We start from the raw sequence: 20,455 nt of genomic DNA, 5'->3' as shown, positions 1-20,455 counted from the left end.
TATACACGCTGTCATATTCCAGTTTCAGAGACGATTTCTAAAATTGTAATCTTATGAGTACAAACACTTAAATCTATTTTTTATTTTTTAAACACTGTCTTTAACAAAAAGAAAGAAAAAAGAAATGTTTCTGTACTGTAGGCGTGTTTTGTTGTTTTTAAGATCAACAAATACATTTGATTGAAAAACCCACAAACGCACGCACAAAAATTAAATAAAGTGCGCATGCGTGCTTTACTACCGGAAGCGAAGCTAGCAGGAAGCTCGACGCATCCGATGGCGTTCACAGCGATGGATACAACGTAAACAAACAACAACAGCACAGACTTTAACATATGCGCAGCGGTACTGGGTTGTTTGTGTAGCTAAACATATCATATATTATCGAGTTGTGCCGCAATGGCCACCGGGAGTAGCAGCGTGGGCGGGTTGCCGTCTAACCATGACGGTCAGGAGAGGACGTCCAGCGGTTCTGCTCAGTGCGGAGCCTCAGCTGTGCTGCCCGGCGGCGTGCCCCCCTCCGGCCCGTCCGCCTCTCCTCCGGTCCAGGTGCAGCCCAGAGAGCCCATGTACAACTGGCAGGCGACGAAGAGCTCCCTGAAGGAGCGCTTTGCCTTCCTCTTCAACAACGAGCTGCTCAGCGACGTCAGGTTCGTGGTGGGTAAAGGCAGGCAGGCCCAGAGGATCCCGGCCCACAGGTTCGTCCTGGCCGCCGGTAGCGCCGTCTTTGATGCCATGTTCAACGGAGGGATGGCCACCACGTCGGCTGAGATAGAACTGCCTGATGTGGAGCCAGCTGCTTTCCTCGCCCTGCTCAGGTAAAAGAAAGTGGATCATAATATGAACTAGGCAATGGTGTAGTCTTCATTTTTTTAGACGGTATACTGTGTTTTACCCATGCACTGGACCCCCCGTGCACGCGGACTTACACCCCCTATATAACCAGAACATAAACGCACACAGGCATTAAAAACTTTGTATTTATTACAGTTCAAAGCAAACAAGACATGTAATGCCAAGAAAGGAGGTTTTCCTGTTTTCTTTTGATGATTGGATCTTGAATGAAACCCACTCCTCTGATATAGTCACTCGTTTTTCTGTCAAGACACCACTTTGATGACGGCCCTGCACATTGCACAATGAAATTACTTTTTTGTAATTTTTAACATTTTTGGAAGTTTTTCCTAGAATTGCTCTCAATATCTACATCAATTCATAGGTGATAACTTGTATAAAAAAACATTATATTACCTCCTTGACCTACAAACACATATTAACACATCTGACAGGATTCGTTGTTCTACCATGTTGACTGGTATTTACTAAACTTTCTGTTCTTCTATTCTAACCAACGATGCCTGTTTTTAAATTGGCAGTGGCTATCAATACGTAACATATCAATATACCGGCATTTTACCCTAACCCTAAACTACGTTGCGGACTAACTAATCCTAACCATAACCCTAAACTACGTTACGGACTAACTAGCCCTAAACTACATTACGGACTAACTAAACCGAGCCCTAACCTACATTACGGACTAACTAAACCTAACCCTAACCTACGTTACGGACTAACTAAACCTAACCCTAACCTACATTACGGACTAACTAACCCTAACCTACGTTACGGACTAACTAAACCGAGCCCTAACCTACATTACGGACTAACTAAACCTAACCCTAACCTACGTTACGGACTAACTAAACCTAACCCTAACCTACGTTACGGACTAACTAAACCTAACCCTAACCTACGCTACGGACTAACTAAACCTAACCCAATCCTACGTTACGGACTAACTAAACCTAACCCTAACCTACGTTACGGACTAACTAAACCTAACCCTAACCTACGTTACGGACTAACTAAACCTAACCCTAACCTACTTTACGGACGAACTAAACTTAACCCTAACCTACGTTACGGACTCACTAAACCTAACCCTAACCTACGTTACGGACTAACTAAAACGATGAAAAAGTGTGGCTTAATTTTGTTTCATTTTCTGTGCCAAAAATCATCACTTTTCTTTGTCATGAGGTAGGGGTGGGCGATATGGAAAAAAAAAAATGTTTTTTTCTTTGCAAAATCACAATCATGATTTTATCACAATTTTTTCATTCAGATGATTTTGACTATTTTCAAGTTATTTACTGTAAACAAACTAATTCACCTACTTAAAAAAATCACCCTAAGTGGAAAAAGGGGATAAAAGATCATTTAAGTCAGGGTGCTTTTCAAAAAATTTAAAAAATGTATGTAAGCATTTTATCAAACTGGTTCCAAGAACAATTTCACATCAAACAACAAAACTTCATGTTCTTTTGTCTCACACAATCTTTTTAATTAAAGTGATGTAGCATTAGTAACACATCAGCTTATCATTCTAGTGATTTCAATTTGTTTTTGAGGTAACGTACTGATGTTAATACAATCCTACTTTAAGCAGTGTTTTGAATCCCTCAATTCCCACAGTTTGGACAGTCATATCTTTTACAAGATAAAATGTTACTGCTTTGGTTACATTAGGCCTGGGTGATATGGACCAATATTAATATCTATATTTTTCCACAAAATGGCGATAGGCATTATTTAATGTTGATTTAAAAAAAAAAAAATTCAATACAGCTTTACAATACAAAACAATAATGGGTCAAAGTCAGTGGATAGAAACGGCAATCATTCAATATGAATGATTTGATCATTTATATTGAATTTTTGTATAACTTTATGTAAAAATGTGGAATAGCAGGTCTCAGTAATATTTTCTTTATTTCTCAAATATGGCATCTTTTCAGAGAAGCTGCCTGTTCCAAGAGCCAAAAGATTTTGTAGCATTTGTTCTTGCATCTTCTTTTTTAACCTGCAATTTTGCAATTCCCTAACCTAACTATGGGGAAATACGTAATTTGTTGATATATATGTTAAAAAGTTAAAGTTACGTGTTTTTAAGGGATATTTGGATGCAATAAGGGTTTTTTTAACGTAAACAAACCACACTGAAATGTTAAACTGATGTACACACTGCAGATCAGTTCAAAGTCAATTGGCAAACCATTCACAATTCAAGCTGATTACCCTCTTCTTACTCAGGTTTCTGTATTCCGATGAAGTCCACATTGGTCCGGAGACTGTGATGACAACTCTATACACGGCAAAGAAGTACGCCGTCCCTGCTCTGGAGGGCCATTGTGTGGAGTTCCTCACCAAACATCTCAGAGCTGATAACGCCTTCCTGCTTCTGACTCAGGTTACAACACTTGTATAAACATCTGGAATTTTTTTATAACCTGCTATCGGACTCATAACGCCACTCACTTTGTTGTTCTTGTTCTTCTTCTTGTTGTGTACACTAGTTACTCTTGCTCAATTGGAACTTAATTTATTTTCCACAAAGGCATCTGTATAAATACAAGGTTTTCAAAATGTACGATTATTTTTTATATTTTTCTGTTGTCTTTTTTTTAGTTGATTGTTTTTGTTGAGATTATAAATGACACTGTTTATACTGGACGGTGATTATGGGGAGCGGAGGATACACACAGTAGAGCTTTAATTGGGCTGAAAAAAGAAGACCCAAACGGCCCGAGCCTGACAGAACATTCAACATCCATGTACGTGTGCATGTAGAATGATCCGTTGTGAGTTCTAAACATGATGAGTAGCTTCTTGTGTCGCTACACGCTACGTCTGGTTGAAGCACACTGTTTATATTGAACGGTGGTTACAGTTACAAAGCGAAGGATGCACACAGGCAACTTCGGGGGCAGCTAAGTAGCTGCAGGAATCCTTGGGGTCCTCAGGTGAAGAAGGGAGCAACATTAAATAGATAATGCGGCTGATGTATGTGTTGCTCGGTTGAAACAACCCATGCACACCTGGAAGTCCCTTTTGTGTCCAAGAGTGCAACAATTATTACAATGGTACCGATGGAAAAAAAAGAGAAAACAACTGAAACATCACAACGTAGGGTATCAAAATCCCACCGTCGGGGGGGCCTATACTCAACAGCACTGGAGAGAACCCTGCACTTCAAAGAAATTATGTTTTTGTTTAGGACAGTTTTCTAATTTGTCTCAAAAAGTCTTCTCTTTTAAACAGCTTTGCCTCATTAATATTGTTTTCTGGTTCCTGTGATGCAACAAGCCGTTTCTGTTTCAGCACCGTTTTTAATTTTGTTTTTACGTTTTGTTTCTCATTACAGGCGAGGTTATTCGATGAACCTCAACTCGCCAGCCTCTGCTTGGACATCATAGACAAAAGCACTGCGGATGCCATAAATGCAGAGGGCTTCACAGACATTGACCTTGGTACGCTGGTTTTTTGAGACTGGTTTTGTGCCAATTAAACATATTTTGCCTCGTCATTGTTGTGTTGCTTCAATAGAAATACATGGAGCATTGTGATTTTGCACTCTTACTGATGACTGCATGTGTTTGTACGTGTAGACACACTGTGTGCAGTGCTGGAGCGAGACACACTCAGCATCAGGGAGAACCGTCTGTTTGGAGCCGTGGTGCGCTGGGCAGAGGCCGAGTGCTACAGGCAACAACTGCCCCCCATATCCGAGAACAAACACAAGGTCCTTGGAAAGGCGCTTCCACTAATCCGCTTCCCACTCATGACAGTTGAAGAGTTTGCAGCTGGTAAGTATATCACACAGGCATTGTCATAATTCCTGTTTTTTAACCATGTTTTTTGCTATTTGATTGTTTACATCTGACTATCTTCATCATGTTCCTTAACTGTCCATACCTGTCCAACCCACAGAAACCAGTTTGATATTCTTTCTTGTGCAACAGGGCCTGCCCAGTCTGGAATATTGTTCGATCGGGAGGTGGTAAATCTGTTTTTACACTTTACAGTAAACCCCAAACCACGGGTCCACTACATTGACAGGCCTCGCTGCTGCCTTAGGGGGGACGAGTGCAGCATTAATAGGTTCCAGCAGGTTGAGAGTCGATGGGGGTACAGTGGAACAAGTGACAGAATCAGGTGAGGAGGAGGAAGAGTGCGGCTGGCAGCGCTTTTCAGTTCAGCTGAATCCTGATTGATCTTTGTTCTTTGGCAGATTCAATGTTAATAAAAGAATATGTATCGTGGGCTTTGGCTTGTATGGCTCAATACATGGACCCACTGACTATCAGGTCACCATTCAGGTAACCCATTAGCTAGAAAGCAGATCAATGATGGATACAATGAAGGATTTGTTTGTTGATATTGTTCAAGAGAAGTTCTTAGCTTCAGCCCTTTATGTGGTCATTTTCAACAATTATCCCCCAAATTAATAAATAGATATGTTGACGACGATAATTTCTAGCAGACAAAAACATAGTGTAGACCTCAGATCAATAAATCGAAAATACTTTGCTCACAAACAAATCCATATGGTTGAAATTGTTGCTCAAAAGTTTATTTTCATCTCCACTGTAAACACGCCCGTTTGTTGACGTTGCATTGTGGGATGTGGAGTCCCGTAGTGGACAAAGGCATAGCAGTGTGTTTAATTTATTCTTACCGTAATTTGTTTTGTTAGCCACCAAGGGCCTGTACTACGAAACTGGATAAGTATGTCCAGGACATCTCTCAGAAGAATTAAGAGATTAATTAAAAGAGGAAAAAAACACTTTTATGCAACCGTTTATGAAACTCTACATCCCACAATCCAATGTTCAAAAATGTAAATTAGAGATTGTTTACAGTGGAGATGAAAACCAAATTTCTAGCGCTGATTTAAGCCTACACTGTCTTTTATCTGTTAAAAACTGTTGTCTCCAGCAGCTTTAGAAAATTAGCTTTCCAAGATAATATATTACTTTCTAAAACAAGATTATCGGCAGTTGTTTAATATTTTATGAATATAGCGTGTATTTTTGGCCCTGTCCTTAAACCAACATAAACTTCAGTAATGTAAACTACATCAGGTGGAAAAGACTAGGCAAGCTCTTTTTTCTTGTCCATAGATGAGTCAATTAGCTGATTTAGTTTGATCAATACTGTCCACTGCAGGGTTTTTAGGATTTTTTTGTTTTTTGTTTTTTTTGTAGCATTTTTAGCATATCTTCCAGAAAAACAATGACAACTTTAGGTTTTTAAGAATAAAGAGATGCTTATTAAAAAAAACTCTTAGTATCTACTAATTATTCAAATGTATTTTATGGTAGAAAAGTGAAGCTTGAAATGTCAGTTTGTTAAATATCATTGTTTCATTATGTTGTTTCTGCAGTTTATTATTGGTTTAGTATTTAAACAGAGTTAAAATGCTCACTCGTGCAGTGTTGAATTTGACGCCATCCAGTGGTAGATTTTTGGTTTACGTCTACCTGATTGCATCTTTTCCATGCTGCTTTATCTGTAATGCTAATAATAATATACATTTAAATCATGCATATTATATACATATATGAAAATAATCTGTGTAATCCCGAAGTGTTTAAAAATCACAAATATTTCATAGTTTAGTTTTGAATATGCATGTTTTCTGTGCACGTTTCCTCCTCACTAATGATTGGATCCTGTGCTGTAGATCATTGAGAGTGACAAGCGGACTACGCTGGGGCAGAACGAGACCGGCTTCAGCTGTGACGGAAGTGCAAACACGTTTCGAGTGATGTTCAAAGAGCCTGTAGAAATCCTACCCAACGTCAGCTACACTGCACGCGCCACTTTAAAGGTTAGTCTGAGCTGTGCTTCAAAGGGGAAAACAAGTGAATGAATGTTTCCTAAAGCATGTTAATGTCACGTCTCAGGGCCCAGACTCCCATTACGGCACCAAAGGATTGAAGAAAGTTACCCAGGAAACGGTAACGGGGACCAAGACGACATTTTTATTTTTTAGCTCCCCTGGGAATAACAACGGTACATCAGTGGAGGATGGGCAGATACCAGAGATCATCTATTACACCTAAATGTAGCAAAGATTCCTACAGGTACACTAACCCAGGGAGGCCTCAGACTGTTGGGACTGGACAGTTGGAGAAATGGACCCCTTTTTTTTGTGTGTGCGTGCGCGTGCGTGCGTGTGTGTGTGAGAACATCTTAATGTGTATTTGTAGGCAGGACATAGTTGGAGGCAAAAAGTTTTCAGGCACACTGACGGTGATGGTTTTGTTAGGGGGTTTTTGGGAGGAGAGGGAACAGAAAAGTTAAGAATGTTTATCATTCGTCAAACACAGCTTTACCATCTGGGTGTTCGGTCATTGTACAAATGTGTGTATTTTTTGTTGTTTTTTTTTTTTTTCATTTTTATTGCTGATACAGTCACTTTGACCAGTATAAAACTAATATATTGCACTGGGAACACAACAAACTAATCTGAAACCTATGTCAGTAAACCATTAAAAGCCAATAAATGTTTACAAAAACATCAGAAGCCAGTATTAAAACTAGATGCCAGAGGTAGTTAATCACAAAATGAAATGGATACCTTTTTTTAAAAGCTGGTTAACAGACTTCTCATTCAACAAAGATTAAAAAATAAAAACAGGTTGTGTGATGTAGGGGACAAGCAGCTCTCCAATATTATTATTTTTAGATAACCTGTAACTGTACTTATTACTAAAACTAATTAGGTACAAAAAGCAAAAGATATACAACAGTGTTTTTGTAGAGCAATACTTTCTGACTGACTCTCCTACATGTTATATCATCCAAGCTTACAGAATAAGTTCCTTTAACTTCAGTCACAAGTAACAACCAGTAACCACATTTCCAAAACATAATTGTCAATGATTTAAAGTAGCACTGAACAAAGATATGCAGGTTTTTTCATCTTTATCATGATGAGCAACCAGACTTTCTCTGAAGTTTTGCTGTTTTTTTTTTTTTTTTGCCTCCAGCTGAGTTAACACAGTGACATCACTGTTCAGACGTTCACAAAGGGGTCTGTTCATAGTGCCTCAAGAGCCCCTGTATTATTCATTATACATATGTATGTGTGAGTTTGTGTTACTTATAAATTGTACAGACCTGATGAGTTACTAAAGAACCTCAGCTGGCGTAAGATAAGAGCTGAACACTCACTTTCTGCTTGTGTGCGTGTTTTTTATTATGATTTTTGAGCTGGTGTTGAATTCACTGACCGCTGACGCTAAATTCAGGTTGTTTGTTTGCTGAAGCATTCATTGAAAGAGTAATTACACTTTTTTCTGGGCCCAGTTTATCTTTTCTTCAGCAAATTGCTTTGTTATAAGCATCTATGTGTGTTGTGTAACTTTGGTGGCGGAACAAAAAAACCCAAAAACAAACTAAATATAACACGAAGGAACAAATTGACATAAAGAGCGTAAACAGCCGGGGAGCATGTATTTGCGTCTGAGTGTAACCAAGAGTAATAATATAAACACTTAGAGCACTTATCTGCACAGCACAGAAATACATTGTTCATATTAGTATGCGTACGCTTGCTTAAATACAGAGCAACACAAATCTGAACGTATTGGCTTCACATATTCTGTCCATATTGTCCTCATTCTGTACAAATCTCTTTTTATGAATCCTGAGGGAGGAAAAAAAAACGAATATATATCAAAAACATATAATGCTGGTTTTAGCCATTTCCTGGTCGTCACTCTTTTTTTTTCTTTTTACTTGCAGAAGCATCAAGAATATTGTTATATTGTTGTTGTTCCCTGACTTTTATGAGACGTCGCCCAAATATGAGATAATAATCTGAAGAGAAATGCTCATTTTTTAAAAAAAAATGGCCTCAAGTTTTTTTGTTTTTTTTTTTTTTAATTTATTTTCAGAATTTCTTTCCAATAGGGAGTTAAAAATGAGCAGTCACAGAACAGATGCTGTGGAAGTGGTCGGCTTCATTTGATCCACTGATTATTTTTTTATTTTTTTCCATTAAGTAATAAACAGAAAAGCTTGCTAGTTTTTTGCATTATTAAAGAAAAAGTTCTTATGTTTAAAAAAAAGAAACAGGACTTTCAGTTTTATTCTGTTTTCCAACACTAGGTGGTGCCAGATACTTTTATTTGCAGGGGATAATACTATTAATTATATGTAAAATATGAGAATCAATTTTATTGCCAAGTAGAATTTTTAGACAATGCAAGGAATTTCACTTGGTGGATTGTGTGAATAAACCAAAACAAACCAGAAACAGTATAATCATAATCATATAAATATGAACATATATACAAGTAGTGCAGGTAGTATTTTTGTCTGACACATTGTCATATGGTGATTATTCATAAAGATCTATAAATGTAACTTATTCTCCTGTAGGGCTGGGAGATATATCAGAATTCAAGGTGTATCGAGTTTTCTATTTTGGAGATACAGAAAATTGCAATATCGCCTAAACAAGCCACACTTCAGAACTCACTCACACGTGCTGTCCCTTATAGGAGAAAAATCCGAAAGTGGAACATATTTGTTAATAAATGAGCTTGTGTGGCATTTTTCATCTGCAAATTTAACCCAGAATTGTTTTTCTCGTCAGACTTTATTTGAAATGCAATCATCGAGACTTATTGTATGTCGCCATTTTGAGAAACAAGTTCGGATGAACTACTGTCGAGCCCACGGGACGTCTTCGCACCGAATAGCACTTACCGTGTTCCCGAAAATTCATTCAAATGACTTGGTCCCACCAAGTAAAATGAGCATTAACAGAGTAGTCATTTGAAAAATGGGGGTCCCGGTGGCACATAGTGAGTAATGGGCCCATTCATATATTGGTATGTGGCAATGATTTTGTACCACCAACTGTCGCTATATTTGACTCACAAATAAACGACTTTAATGGAAATAGCTGAAAAAACGAGGGTGGGCCCCTAATCTAATTGTGTGAGGCATAATCGTAATCTACGTTGAAATGCCTTTGAAATTATATATCACACAACTATTTTCCTATAAATTTGGCAATTACTGGAAATGGGGGGTGGGCCCCATTTTAAAAAAAAAAACCAAAAAAAAAAAGGGCTCCAACCGTCTCGTCATATTAACTCATAGAGTATTTATATCAAACTGCATTCTGATCTAACGGAGGAGTATTCATTAGATAAATGGGGCCCCTGTGACACGTACGGGGTAATGGGCCCTATTTATATATTGGTATGTGCCAATGATTTTGTACCACTAATTATCGTAATATTTGACTCGTAAATAAATGAGAAATCAACTTTCTTTTTTTTGTTGTCGGTCTCAGAGCGTTGATAGGTACACATCCATAGATTATACCTACCATATTTTAGCCTGATTTGTTCAGGAATAACAGAGGAGTAGTGATTTTAACTAGTGTACACAACAACACAGTGAGAGGCGTTTTGAGTCCAGTAGTCCGGCCTAAAAATATTGAGATATGAGTTTTGGTCCATATCGCCCAGCCCTATTCTCATGTGTGAAGAATGAGCTCCCTTCACACCGGCTTGGTTGCCTATTTTAAAGAAGCATGAGGATTTTAGAATTATTACACTAATATCATAGTTCACAGAATAATCAACATTAGATAAATACAGGTTAGCAAATACATTTGAGGAGTTCTGTCAAAGGGTTTCAGGGCAAACTGAAAGTTGGAATATAGATACTTCTTTCATCAATACCCAGTGTTGAAAAGGATTAGAATACATCTTCCTGACATTTCTCAATGATCCAGAGTTCTTTACCCAGGGCAGGTCCATGTTGGATCTGTTCTCTTCTTCCTGAAAGCTGCGCCTACAGTCCGATGTTGAAGAGCACTTGAATTGCATATTATGCACATTGAAATGAGACATGCACTGGAAACAAGGCTGCTTTAGAAGGCTGTGAGTGGGCTTTGACAAGGAGAGTGATCTACGAAGGCTGTCCAGGTGAGTCATTGTGGACCTGAGAGCTTCTCCTGCCTGACTGCCTACTTAGACAGCCTGTGAGAGAAACCTCCACCCACACCTCACCAAATGTGTGAAAAGTTTCTCAGAAAGCTTTATAACCAGATCCAGCATTATTCATAATAGGAATTAAACTGGGATGAAAGCTTCAACCATTGCTAGGTGAGGAGGAGTGTCTAGCATTGGATTCAGTTGGTTCAAATCCCACACCTGACCTGACAGATACTTTATTAAATCCTGCTGCGTTCGAGATCAAAGGCACATTTCCTTTATTTCAGTTTGCAGATTAAAAAAAACATGAAAAGCATGTGAGGTGTATTGTGTGTGAATGACAGGTGAGTTTTTAATTATGTCATTTTCACTTTTAAACAGTGAATACAGGAGAACAATTGCTCGACTTCTTTATTTTCTTACGTTTGTGCATTTTTGCTCTCCCAAATTCACTAAGGTGAAACTTCAAGTTTAACATCAGTATCAGGGTTGGAGTCAATCATATTTCCATGTTCGATTAAAAACATTTTTTTCCAATAACAATTAAAATTGCAATGATTATTTCCCCCCTGAAATCAATTACATACAATTATGTTCTCAATTACTAAAGTTCAATTACAATTAATCACAAATACTGAGTCTAAAATAAATAGGCCCGTAAAGCCTAACTTTCCTCTTGTGTTAGTTTTCTCTTAAAACGAGCCATTTTGTCTTATATCAGCTGCAAAATACACTAAAAATATTATTATAGTCTAGTTTGTTTTTCATCTCTTAGTTACCTTATTACACTTCCCTATCCATGAAAATATTGGTATTAATATTTTTGGTGTGGGTGCCTGAGCCTGATTACACCAACTTTTTTTTTTTTTTTTTAATGTTAAAATTATTCTCACGAGAAGTGACAGGTAAACTTAATATGAAATATATTTTAATAACAGTTTTGCTACATACTGTAGGCCTATGTGTAAACCAGTGGCTCCCAAACTTTTTGTTACCAAGGCACACCATGTGCAAAATAGCCTTTATAACACGTGTTATCACTCATATCATGTACAATATCTGTAAATGTGCATAATTATTTACTAATGCCAAATAAAATGTGACAAATACGACTACATTACTCATGAAATATTTATTAACGAAACATTTCAAAAACATTTTAGGTATAGAGTTTGCCTCTGTGTTATGAAATGAGTGCATACAATCAGTAAATTAAAAAAAATAATTATTTTTGTGTAGTTGTATATTGCAATAATTGTATGGTTGTCCCAAAATCCCACCCAGACTTGCCTCACGGCACACCAGTGTGCCGCGGCACACCGTTTAGGAACCACTGGTGTAAACCATAGAACTATAACATGGTTCCTTAGTTTAGCATTTAATTGCATTGAGTGACAGTTTTTGTAAAATGTTCATGACTATTACAAAGTCAATTATCTGAACTCATTTATCATCAAAACAGCATAAAAATTCATTATTCAATTACAATTACATCATAATTGTGATTAGTTACGCAATTACGATTACAATTGACCCCAACCCTGCATCATATTTTCTCAATTTTTACAATGGTTACACACACACACACACACACACACACACACAGACCTGTTGTCTAACTGTTTTCCCACAGGCTTGTGCATCAGAGCATCTACAGAAATGAGGCGACCCCAGTCTACAGTGGGCAGAGGGAAGTAACAAGGATTGAAAACATCCCTAATGCACCAACTTAAACTGTAACTGTGCTGACTGGTCTCTTTTAAATCACTTCCATTTGCTGACTTTCAGCCAAACAGCCAGTATTAGGTGATTATAATGTCATGGTAGATTCCCTTTATTTGGTGTAGACAACACAATTACATTAGTTACCCAGATGTATTGTATTAGCACACTCCTCCTGTCCACAGGAGGCTTAAAAAGGTTAAAAGTTACATAAATAATAAGAAATTAAGGAGGAAATTCACACTGCACGAAACATTACAAAAATGTGAACACTGCTGTTTTGATTTTAGCCATTTTTTCAGTCCATTGTCACGAATGATAAGTGTATTTCATTTTCTCTTGTTTTTTTGTTTGGTTTCTCTGACCTTTGCCGTGACCCTGTTAGACACACTTTAATATAATTGAATGAGCTCCATGACGATGCATCAAATTGACTATTTTAATGATGTCAAATACAACGATGCATATGGAATTATCTTCCTTTTACTTTTAAATAAAAAATGATTTCCACATTCCTAGTTTTCTAAGTAGGCCTCAGCCTCCTTGTCCCATTGGAGAAAGCACCCGATATAATCAGACTAACAAGCTCGTCTCTGCAGCAGTGTGATCCTCTCTTCATGGGGACCTGGGCAGCTGCATGATTAAATTATCGAGCGTGCAGCTGCATGAGCAAAAGGACAAGATGTCGTCAAACCTGATCTGCTGCATGAATCTTAATTCTCAATTCAGTCTGTGTGCTTTTTTTTTTTTTTTACACTAGCTGCACGTGTGTGTTCATGTGACAGAATGTTTTTGTGCACTTGTACAAAACAAGGCTAGTAAGACAGCTTAAAGAGCAGAGGACAGAGCAATTCTGCCATTCACACACACATGTCACATGTTCCATGTACACTGTGTGTGCTGCGGGGTCAACCTTAGCCTTTACACTCTCCAACACCAGATGTAGGTCGCTGGGTGCTGCAGGGGCTGTATATGGGGGGGGGGTTGTATGCACTTTGTAGGAAGGGGAAAGAGCAGAGAGCCAATTGTAGTGGATGAGTTCATCATGAAGGACATGGCCCCCAGCACAGTGTCTCCATCGCTGTCACATCACATCATGACAAACAGGCCACATGAAGCCTGACAGGCTAGACTAGACTGAGGGTATTCTCTCTCTCTCTCTCTCTCTCTCTCTCTCTATTGTTCCTCTTTACACACACCAGCCTCAGCATTCATTAGCACATCGCTTAATTAATATTACATAGCTAAAGTAAAGTAAACTAATTATTTATTCATTTTAGGATTATGTCTTTATTGTTATCTTTTGTTGTTTTTATAGTTTTAGGTTTGTTATATTTTATGTTGTTTTTATAGTTTTAGTTTTGTTACCTTTTGTGTTTTTATTGTTATTTTATGTCGTTTTTATAGTTTTAGGTTTGTTATTTTTTGTGTTTTTATTGTTATCTTACGTTTTAACTATGTAAAAGCACTTTGAGCTGCATCTCTTTGTATGAAAAGTGCTTTTCATGAATACACATTGATTGATTGATTAATAAAGCATTTGTATCAAATAAAATCTAATTTATTGATAAGGTATAATTAAAAATGATTTTACAAAAATACGATGAAGTTGATTTTTATTTGTATAGCATCACATACAACACTATCAATACATTCATCCATTTTGTTCCTTTTTTCAGGGTCACGGGGGTCTGCTGGTGCTAGGGTTGGGGTAATTGATAATTAATTACATTTATGGCGTAAATATAATTGTAACTGTAATTTTAAAAATCTGTTGTTGTAATCACAATTGAAATGTAATTGAGTTCAGATAATTGACTTCATAATTGTAATTGGCATGGAAATTCTATTAAATCTGTCAATTACAATTTAATTTAATACAAAACTTGAAAATGAAAAATACATTAGATGATAGATAATATTTTTTTGTGTATTTTTTTTTAATTGTAATTGAACTTTAGTAATTGAAAATGTAATTGTAATTGACTTTCAATGCATAAAAAATAGACAGAATTTAATTGTAATTGGTCAATGTAATCGTAGCTGAATTGTAGCTGAAAATGGATAATTGAAAAATATAATTTCAACTGAAAAATGTAATTGACCTACTAATATATGCATACTAAAGTAGAAGTACTATTACTTGATTAAAATTGTACTCAGGTACAAGTAAGTCATACATAAAATACTCAAAGTTGCTCAATTAAGTAGTACTCAAAGTAAAAGCCACTAGTTACTGTTGAACGGAATCTTGAAATGTATCAGAGAACTCCACTTCCCAGAGTGCACCTGTAGGAGGAAACAGCTGATCACCTGATCAGTGTTGATTACTGAGTTAAATCACCTGTGAGAGGCTCAATCATGAGGAAAGACACTCCAGCTTCTTCAGTTCAAAGACGCCAATGGTCGGTGAAATGTTTATTTATTGTCATGATTTTTGGAACTCTGCTTAATATGGACGTTTTGTTTTAAGTTGTTTAACCAAAATGGCAGATTAGAAATGTAACATTTCAGCATTCATTTTACTGATTTGTGTTGAATGAGCTTGCATTAAGGCAACGATTCATTTACTTTGGAAAATTAAAAGTATAAAACCAGATATGAGCCAAATATGAGTGAATCAACGTTGAAATATGGTTCGGCAGAAATATTGACTTCATGTTGGAGCCTGACATACATTGAATCAACGTTAGTGTTCAACCAAAACTGATACTGTATCAATGTTGATTCAACCATCATCTAAATGCTAAGCTACATGTACTACATGTACATTTGGGTTGATTTGATATTGAATCAAAGTTAAGGAATCAATATTGATTCATGTACATTTAAAATATTCAACTTTTCTAAAGCCATTTACTATATAAAGCCCATTAATAAAAAATGTTATTTCACCAATGAGTTTCTGCCAATTTATTGTGTTTTATATTTTTGTATTTTATTTAAATACAATTCCAAAATATAAAATACAATAAACCAAGGATAAAAATGTACAATTTTGTTAATTTTTAAAACTTTACTGAAAATTTGTAACATTTATGAAATAAGATTATACTTTGTCAAGACTGTTAAAGTTTAAGTTGTTAACTTTGTTTCTAGGTTTACAACCTAATGATTGGAAAGACAAACCAACTCAGACAAAATGAGCGATTTCACTTTCACCCCCACGTTTATTTTTGGCAATAAATCTTGGTACGGTTCCCTTGCATACAGTAAATATCTCATGCATAAACTAAAAGAGGAACTTTTTGGAACTAAATTAATTTTCCACAAAGGAATCTGTATAAAATAAAGGCTTGTCAAAATGTACAATTTTAAAAAATGAATAAATAACAATGGATTCAATTCAAGAAAAAATAGAATAATTCTCAAGCACTAGGTTTAGCTAAATTTCTGAACTCTAAAATAGTGCTGCACCAAATGTGCCATGTGAGTAACAGCATAATATGTAGAAACCTGAACCAAAGAAAGTAGCTGGGCGTTGATTGGAAATGGCACGACAAACAACATTCATTAATATTAATTAATAGTACATGGATTATGTAATACCATTCAATACCATGAAAAGGAAATCAAAAAGCAAACACATAAAATAATAATTTACTCAGTAACAGTTGGGTGTAAAAATGTAATAAATTACTTGACTCCTTTTAAAATGTACAAGTAAAATAACTGTTTTAGAAATATACTCAAAAAGGTACAAGTATCCATAAAAAAAACTCAATTACAGTAACTTGAGTAGCCTAATTGTAATCTGTTACTTTCACCTTTGCATAGTTAGTTTGTATCAATTCATTCATTTATTGATAAGATATCATTAAAGATACAGAACTGAAGTGCGTCTCGTCAGATAAAAAAAAACAAAGCAAAATTTAGTTACATTTTTTTTTGTAAAGCACCACATACAAATCAGTCAATGTATTCCTCTATTCATCCATTTTCTGACCAGCTTGTTCCTTTTTTTCAGGGACACAGGGGGTCTGCTGGTGCAAACACTCACATTCACTCCTATGGCCAATGTAGAGACTCCAATCAACCCATCAGTCATGTTTTTGGATTGTGGGAGGAAGCCCATGTAAGCACGGGGAGAACATGCAAACTCCACACAGAAAGGACCCAAGTGTCCACCCCGGGGCTTGAACCCAGAACCTTCTCGCTGTGAGGCGGACGGGCTAAATATATCCATCTATGATGAAATTTTTTTAAAATGTATTGAACCATTTATGTAAATTTTCAATTGAACTTAAAGCTGATAGCCAGAGTTTCTGAGTGACGTCTCGATGTCCCGCCCTAAACAGCCTCACTTCCTTCCACTGCCTCTACTTTTCTGCACGCGCATTGCGGAACATAACAAGGTGGCATCGGGTCTCATTGATATAGGTTTATGGGTCAGATAAGAGTCACAATCATATTTACCTGTTTGCTGTTGTGACACATGGCCTTGTTTCCGTGCACAGTTACACATTCACTTTGATTGACAGTCTCAAAAACAGGAAGTCAAAGCCTATTGGCTGGGCGTACTCGGCGAGCGTTTCCATTTGTATAGGGGTCTATAGGACGAAGGAGGGACTTATATACATTAATGTATATGAATGACCACTGGCAGTAGACCATAGTAAAAGACTAGTTAGGTATTTTTTTGCATTTTAAAAGAATCATAGATAAATGTAGATTTCTCAGAAACTCCTGATATCAGCTTTAAACTAAAACATTTCAGAAATATACTATTTTTTTTGTAACTTTCTCTCTAGAGTAGAACTCTTAACTGTCGTTCAAATGAAGCATGAACAAACCATGATGAAATGACCAATGAGGTATGAATATGAATGTACAACGAAGCACAATCAAAGCATGAAACCATGAAGAACCACGAATGAAGCACAAATGAATGAACCACGAACATAATATGAACGAAAGACAAAAGAACAAACAAACAAACAAACCTTGAATGAACTATGAAGCACAGATGAAGCATGATTGAACCATGAAAAAAAACACATACAAATAACAAACCACAAGAAAACCCATGAATGGTCCACAAACTAATCGTGAATGAACCAAAAACGAAGCACGAATGAAGCACAAAACTAACCACAACCCATGAACAAATGGACCGAAACCAAACCATGAATGAACCACGATTCCATTACAAACAAACCAAGAATGAATGACGAATGAAGCACTAATGATTGGCTACACATTGATTATTTAATTAAATTATTAATTAAAATGAAAAATATGAGATCAACTTTTTAATGCCATCAGAGCAATGACTAACTTATGGAGGCTCTTTGGCAGCCAACGGTCCACACTGACATGGTGACGTCTGAGCTAGTTTTTGTCGCCAAGTGAAGATTAGAAACAAATCAAGTACAGTATATCAATATTAGCTTTTGAACATTAATAAAGCCTAATGCTGATGCGTATAATATACAGAGTTTATGTTCTCCATCTTGTTTTCTTGCTGGACAGTTGTTCGTTTTAAAGAAGCATCGTTTTACCGTTTCAAGCGTTGTCCATTGATCGATACGTGTGCATTAATGCGTCTGTTCCTATCTATTTTAAAGCTGTCTATAATAATGTACAATTAGTAAGTAATGCTTCTACAGCCTAATGCAGCACATAGTGTGTAGAAACAAAATATTAATAGTGAAGCCCTTATCCTTACTGGCATGGCATCAGCTGGCCTTTACAGTAACAGCTTGACGTGCTGAGAAATACATTTGTTCATACCATGAGGCATCTGCGCCCACTCAGGGGAGGATCCTCCACCTCCTCCTTTGTCTCTGTCACCAAAATGCTGGTATTACAATTTAGTGTCCCTTATTTTATTTTTTTAAATTCCTATTGCTTCCACTAAAGATTAACAGTGTGGATGGCAGTGTGATGTCACTTTAAACCCCACCTCCACATTTTTATTTTTTTTTTTTTTTGCCCTAAACTCCTCCCTCCTCCTCCTCCTCCCTTATCATCACAGCTGATTGCACTGCTAAAGTCCAAGTGAACTGTTAACCTCATCCTGTGTATAAATTGAAACCACTGAGGGGCATTCAGACTGTGTGGAAACAAAGAGAAAATACATGTTTGTTAAACAACAAAGCATCATCTTTAACTATGTGGGAAATGGACTGAAATGCACATGTAGATAGATCTTAATATGAAGGCAATGAGCAACATGTGCATGTCACACTAATGCATTAATTATACACATTAATATTTTAACTGCTATTCATAGCCATAACTATTAAAGACAAGCTTCTTCTGGGCTTTCTTTGAAAACGTTTGTTCCTTATGTACAAGTATATGGTGCACACATGAGCAGCTTGCGGCCGGTCTGATTTTGAGCAGCACCAAAGCAAATACACAAAATTACACAAAAACACAACAACACAATAGCAAAAATACACAAAATAAACATGTAAAAAATTGAAAAATATACACAAAAGGACAATAAATTAACCAAAAAGAAAAACACAACACAATAGCAAAAATACACAAAATAAACATGTAAAAATTACAAAAATATACACGAAAGGACAATAAATTAACCAAAAAGAAAAACACAACAACACAATAGCAAAAATAAACATGTAAAAATTACAAAAATATACACAAAAGGACAATAAATTAACCAAAAAGAAAAACACCCAAAAGGACAATTAAAACTACACAAAACACAGATTAATCCAAAAACACAAAATGACAGCAAAAATAGCATGAGGCACACAGAATTACAGAAATACACAAAAGGATTACATTAATTTACACAGAATTACTCCAAAAGCACACAAAGTGAATACAAAAAATACAGAAAAAATACCAAATGACAACTACAAAAAAAACACAAATCACACCAAAGTCCCTCCTAAAAAAATACGCAAAATGTCTCATAACACACAAAACAACAAAATTACAGAAAAACACATAAAAGATTACAAAAATACACAAAATTACACACAATGACTACAAAAAATACAGAAATCATACCCAGAAAAAACCCCAAAAAAGACAACAAAAATACACAAAATGTATCATAATACACAAAACAACAGAAACACAAAAATCTTTCGTGTATTTATGCTGAAAATTGTCATTTTTCTAAATGGTGACATGAATGTTGGTGATGAAGCCCTCTTATCAGACAATCATAGTTTTGTGGCCCCCGCTGTGAAAGTGTTCCATCCCTGATTTAGTGTGTCTATTATAGCTCATACTCAATCAACCCCTGTGTGGCTCACAGAAAGATTTGATTTGGAAGCCTGCTGGCAGATATAGTACATGAAGGAATATATATGATGTAATAATTGTCAATCAGATATGAAATCACTATTTTATTTCCTGTGTTTTAAAAATAAATCTTAAAGTACATGTTTGTGGCTTTTGTAGGAATAAGAGCTCCTGCATTGGAAGGTGTAGCAGGTGAGGAAGTGTTAGTGCTCAGAGGAAAAAAATAACATTTTTCACAGCAACGCAGAGCCAGGCAACAGCCAAAATGAAACTCATCAATCTTCCAGCCTCTATGTGACCTTTTGTGTGTTTGGGCTGACAGTCAAACAGCTTTTTCACATTTTAGACCACAGGTGGGTTACTTCTATTACAGCGGGGGCCACAAAAATGTGAGCATTAACACAGGAAAGAACACAGTTTTTTGAGTATTTTTTTATGTTTGTTGTTGTCTTGCATGTAATTATTTTATTTTGTGCATTTCTGTTGTCCTTTTGTGCATTTTACCTGTAAAATGTATGTTTTTTGGCGTCATTGTGTATTTTTTGTTGTTTTGCTAGTTTGTAGTACTGTGAGTTTGCAGCGTAACTTTTTTCTTGTCTTTTTGTCCTTTTGTTGTCATTTTTGTAGTAGTTTTGTGTGTTTTTGGAGTCTTTTTGTGTTTTTCTTGTCTTTTACTGTATTTTCCTGCAATGTTG

General features: G+C 36.3%; 1 protein-coding gene across 2 annotated transcripts; it reads left to right on the top strand.

Moving 5' to 3' along the window:
* The first annotated feature begins 246 nt into the window (after window positions 1-246).
* LOC114461226 (BTB/POZ domain-containing protein 1-like) lies at window positions 247-8,223 on the top strand. Of its 2 annotated transcripts, none has more exons than XM_028443150.1 (8): window positions 247-818; window positions 3,097-3,253; window positions 4,208-4,313; window positions 4,452-4,649; window positions 4,869-4,998; window positions 5,075-5,162; window positions 6,530-6,676; window positions 6,753-8,223. In XM_028443150.1, the coding sequence occupies exons 1-8, from the start codon at window positions 400-402 to the stop codon at window positions 6,909-6,911; spliced, it is 1,404 nt and encodes a 467-aa protein (XP_028298951.1). In that variant the 5' UTR covers window positions 247-399; the 3' UTR covers window positions 6,912-8,223. The 2 variants fall into 2 exon arrangements, with proteins under 2 accessions (XP_028298951.1, XP_028298950.1); XM_028443149.1 differs by having other exon boundaries at window positions 4,806-4,998.
* Window positions 8,224-20,455: the final 12,232 nt, after the last annotated feature.

The sequence above is a fragment of the Gouania willdenowi genome, chromosome 3, assembly GCF_900634775.1.
Source record: "Gouania willdenowi chromosome 3, fGouWil2.1, whole genome shotgun sequence".
NCBI classification, from domain to species: domain Eukaryota; kingdom Metazoa; phylum Chordata; class Actinopteri; order Blenniiformes; family Gobiesocidae; genus Gouania; species Gouania willdenowi.
This window is presented reverse-complemented; position numbering and strand designations above follow the sequence as displayed.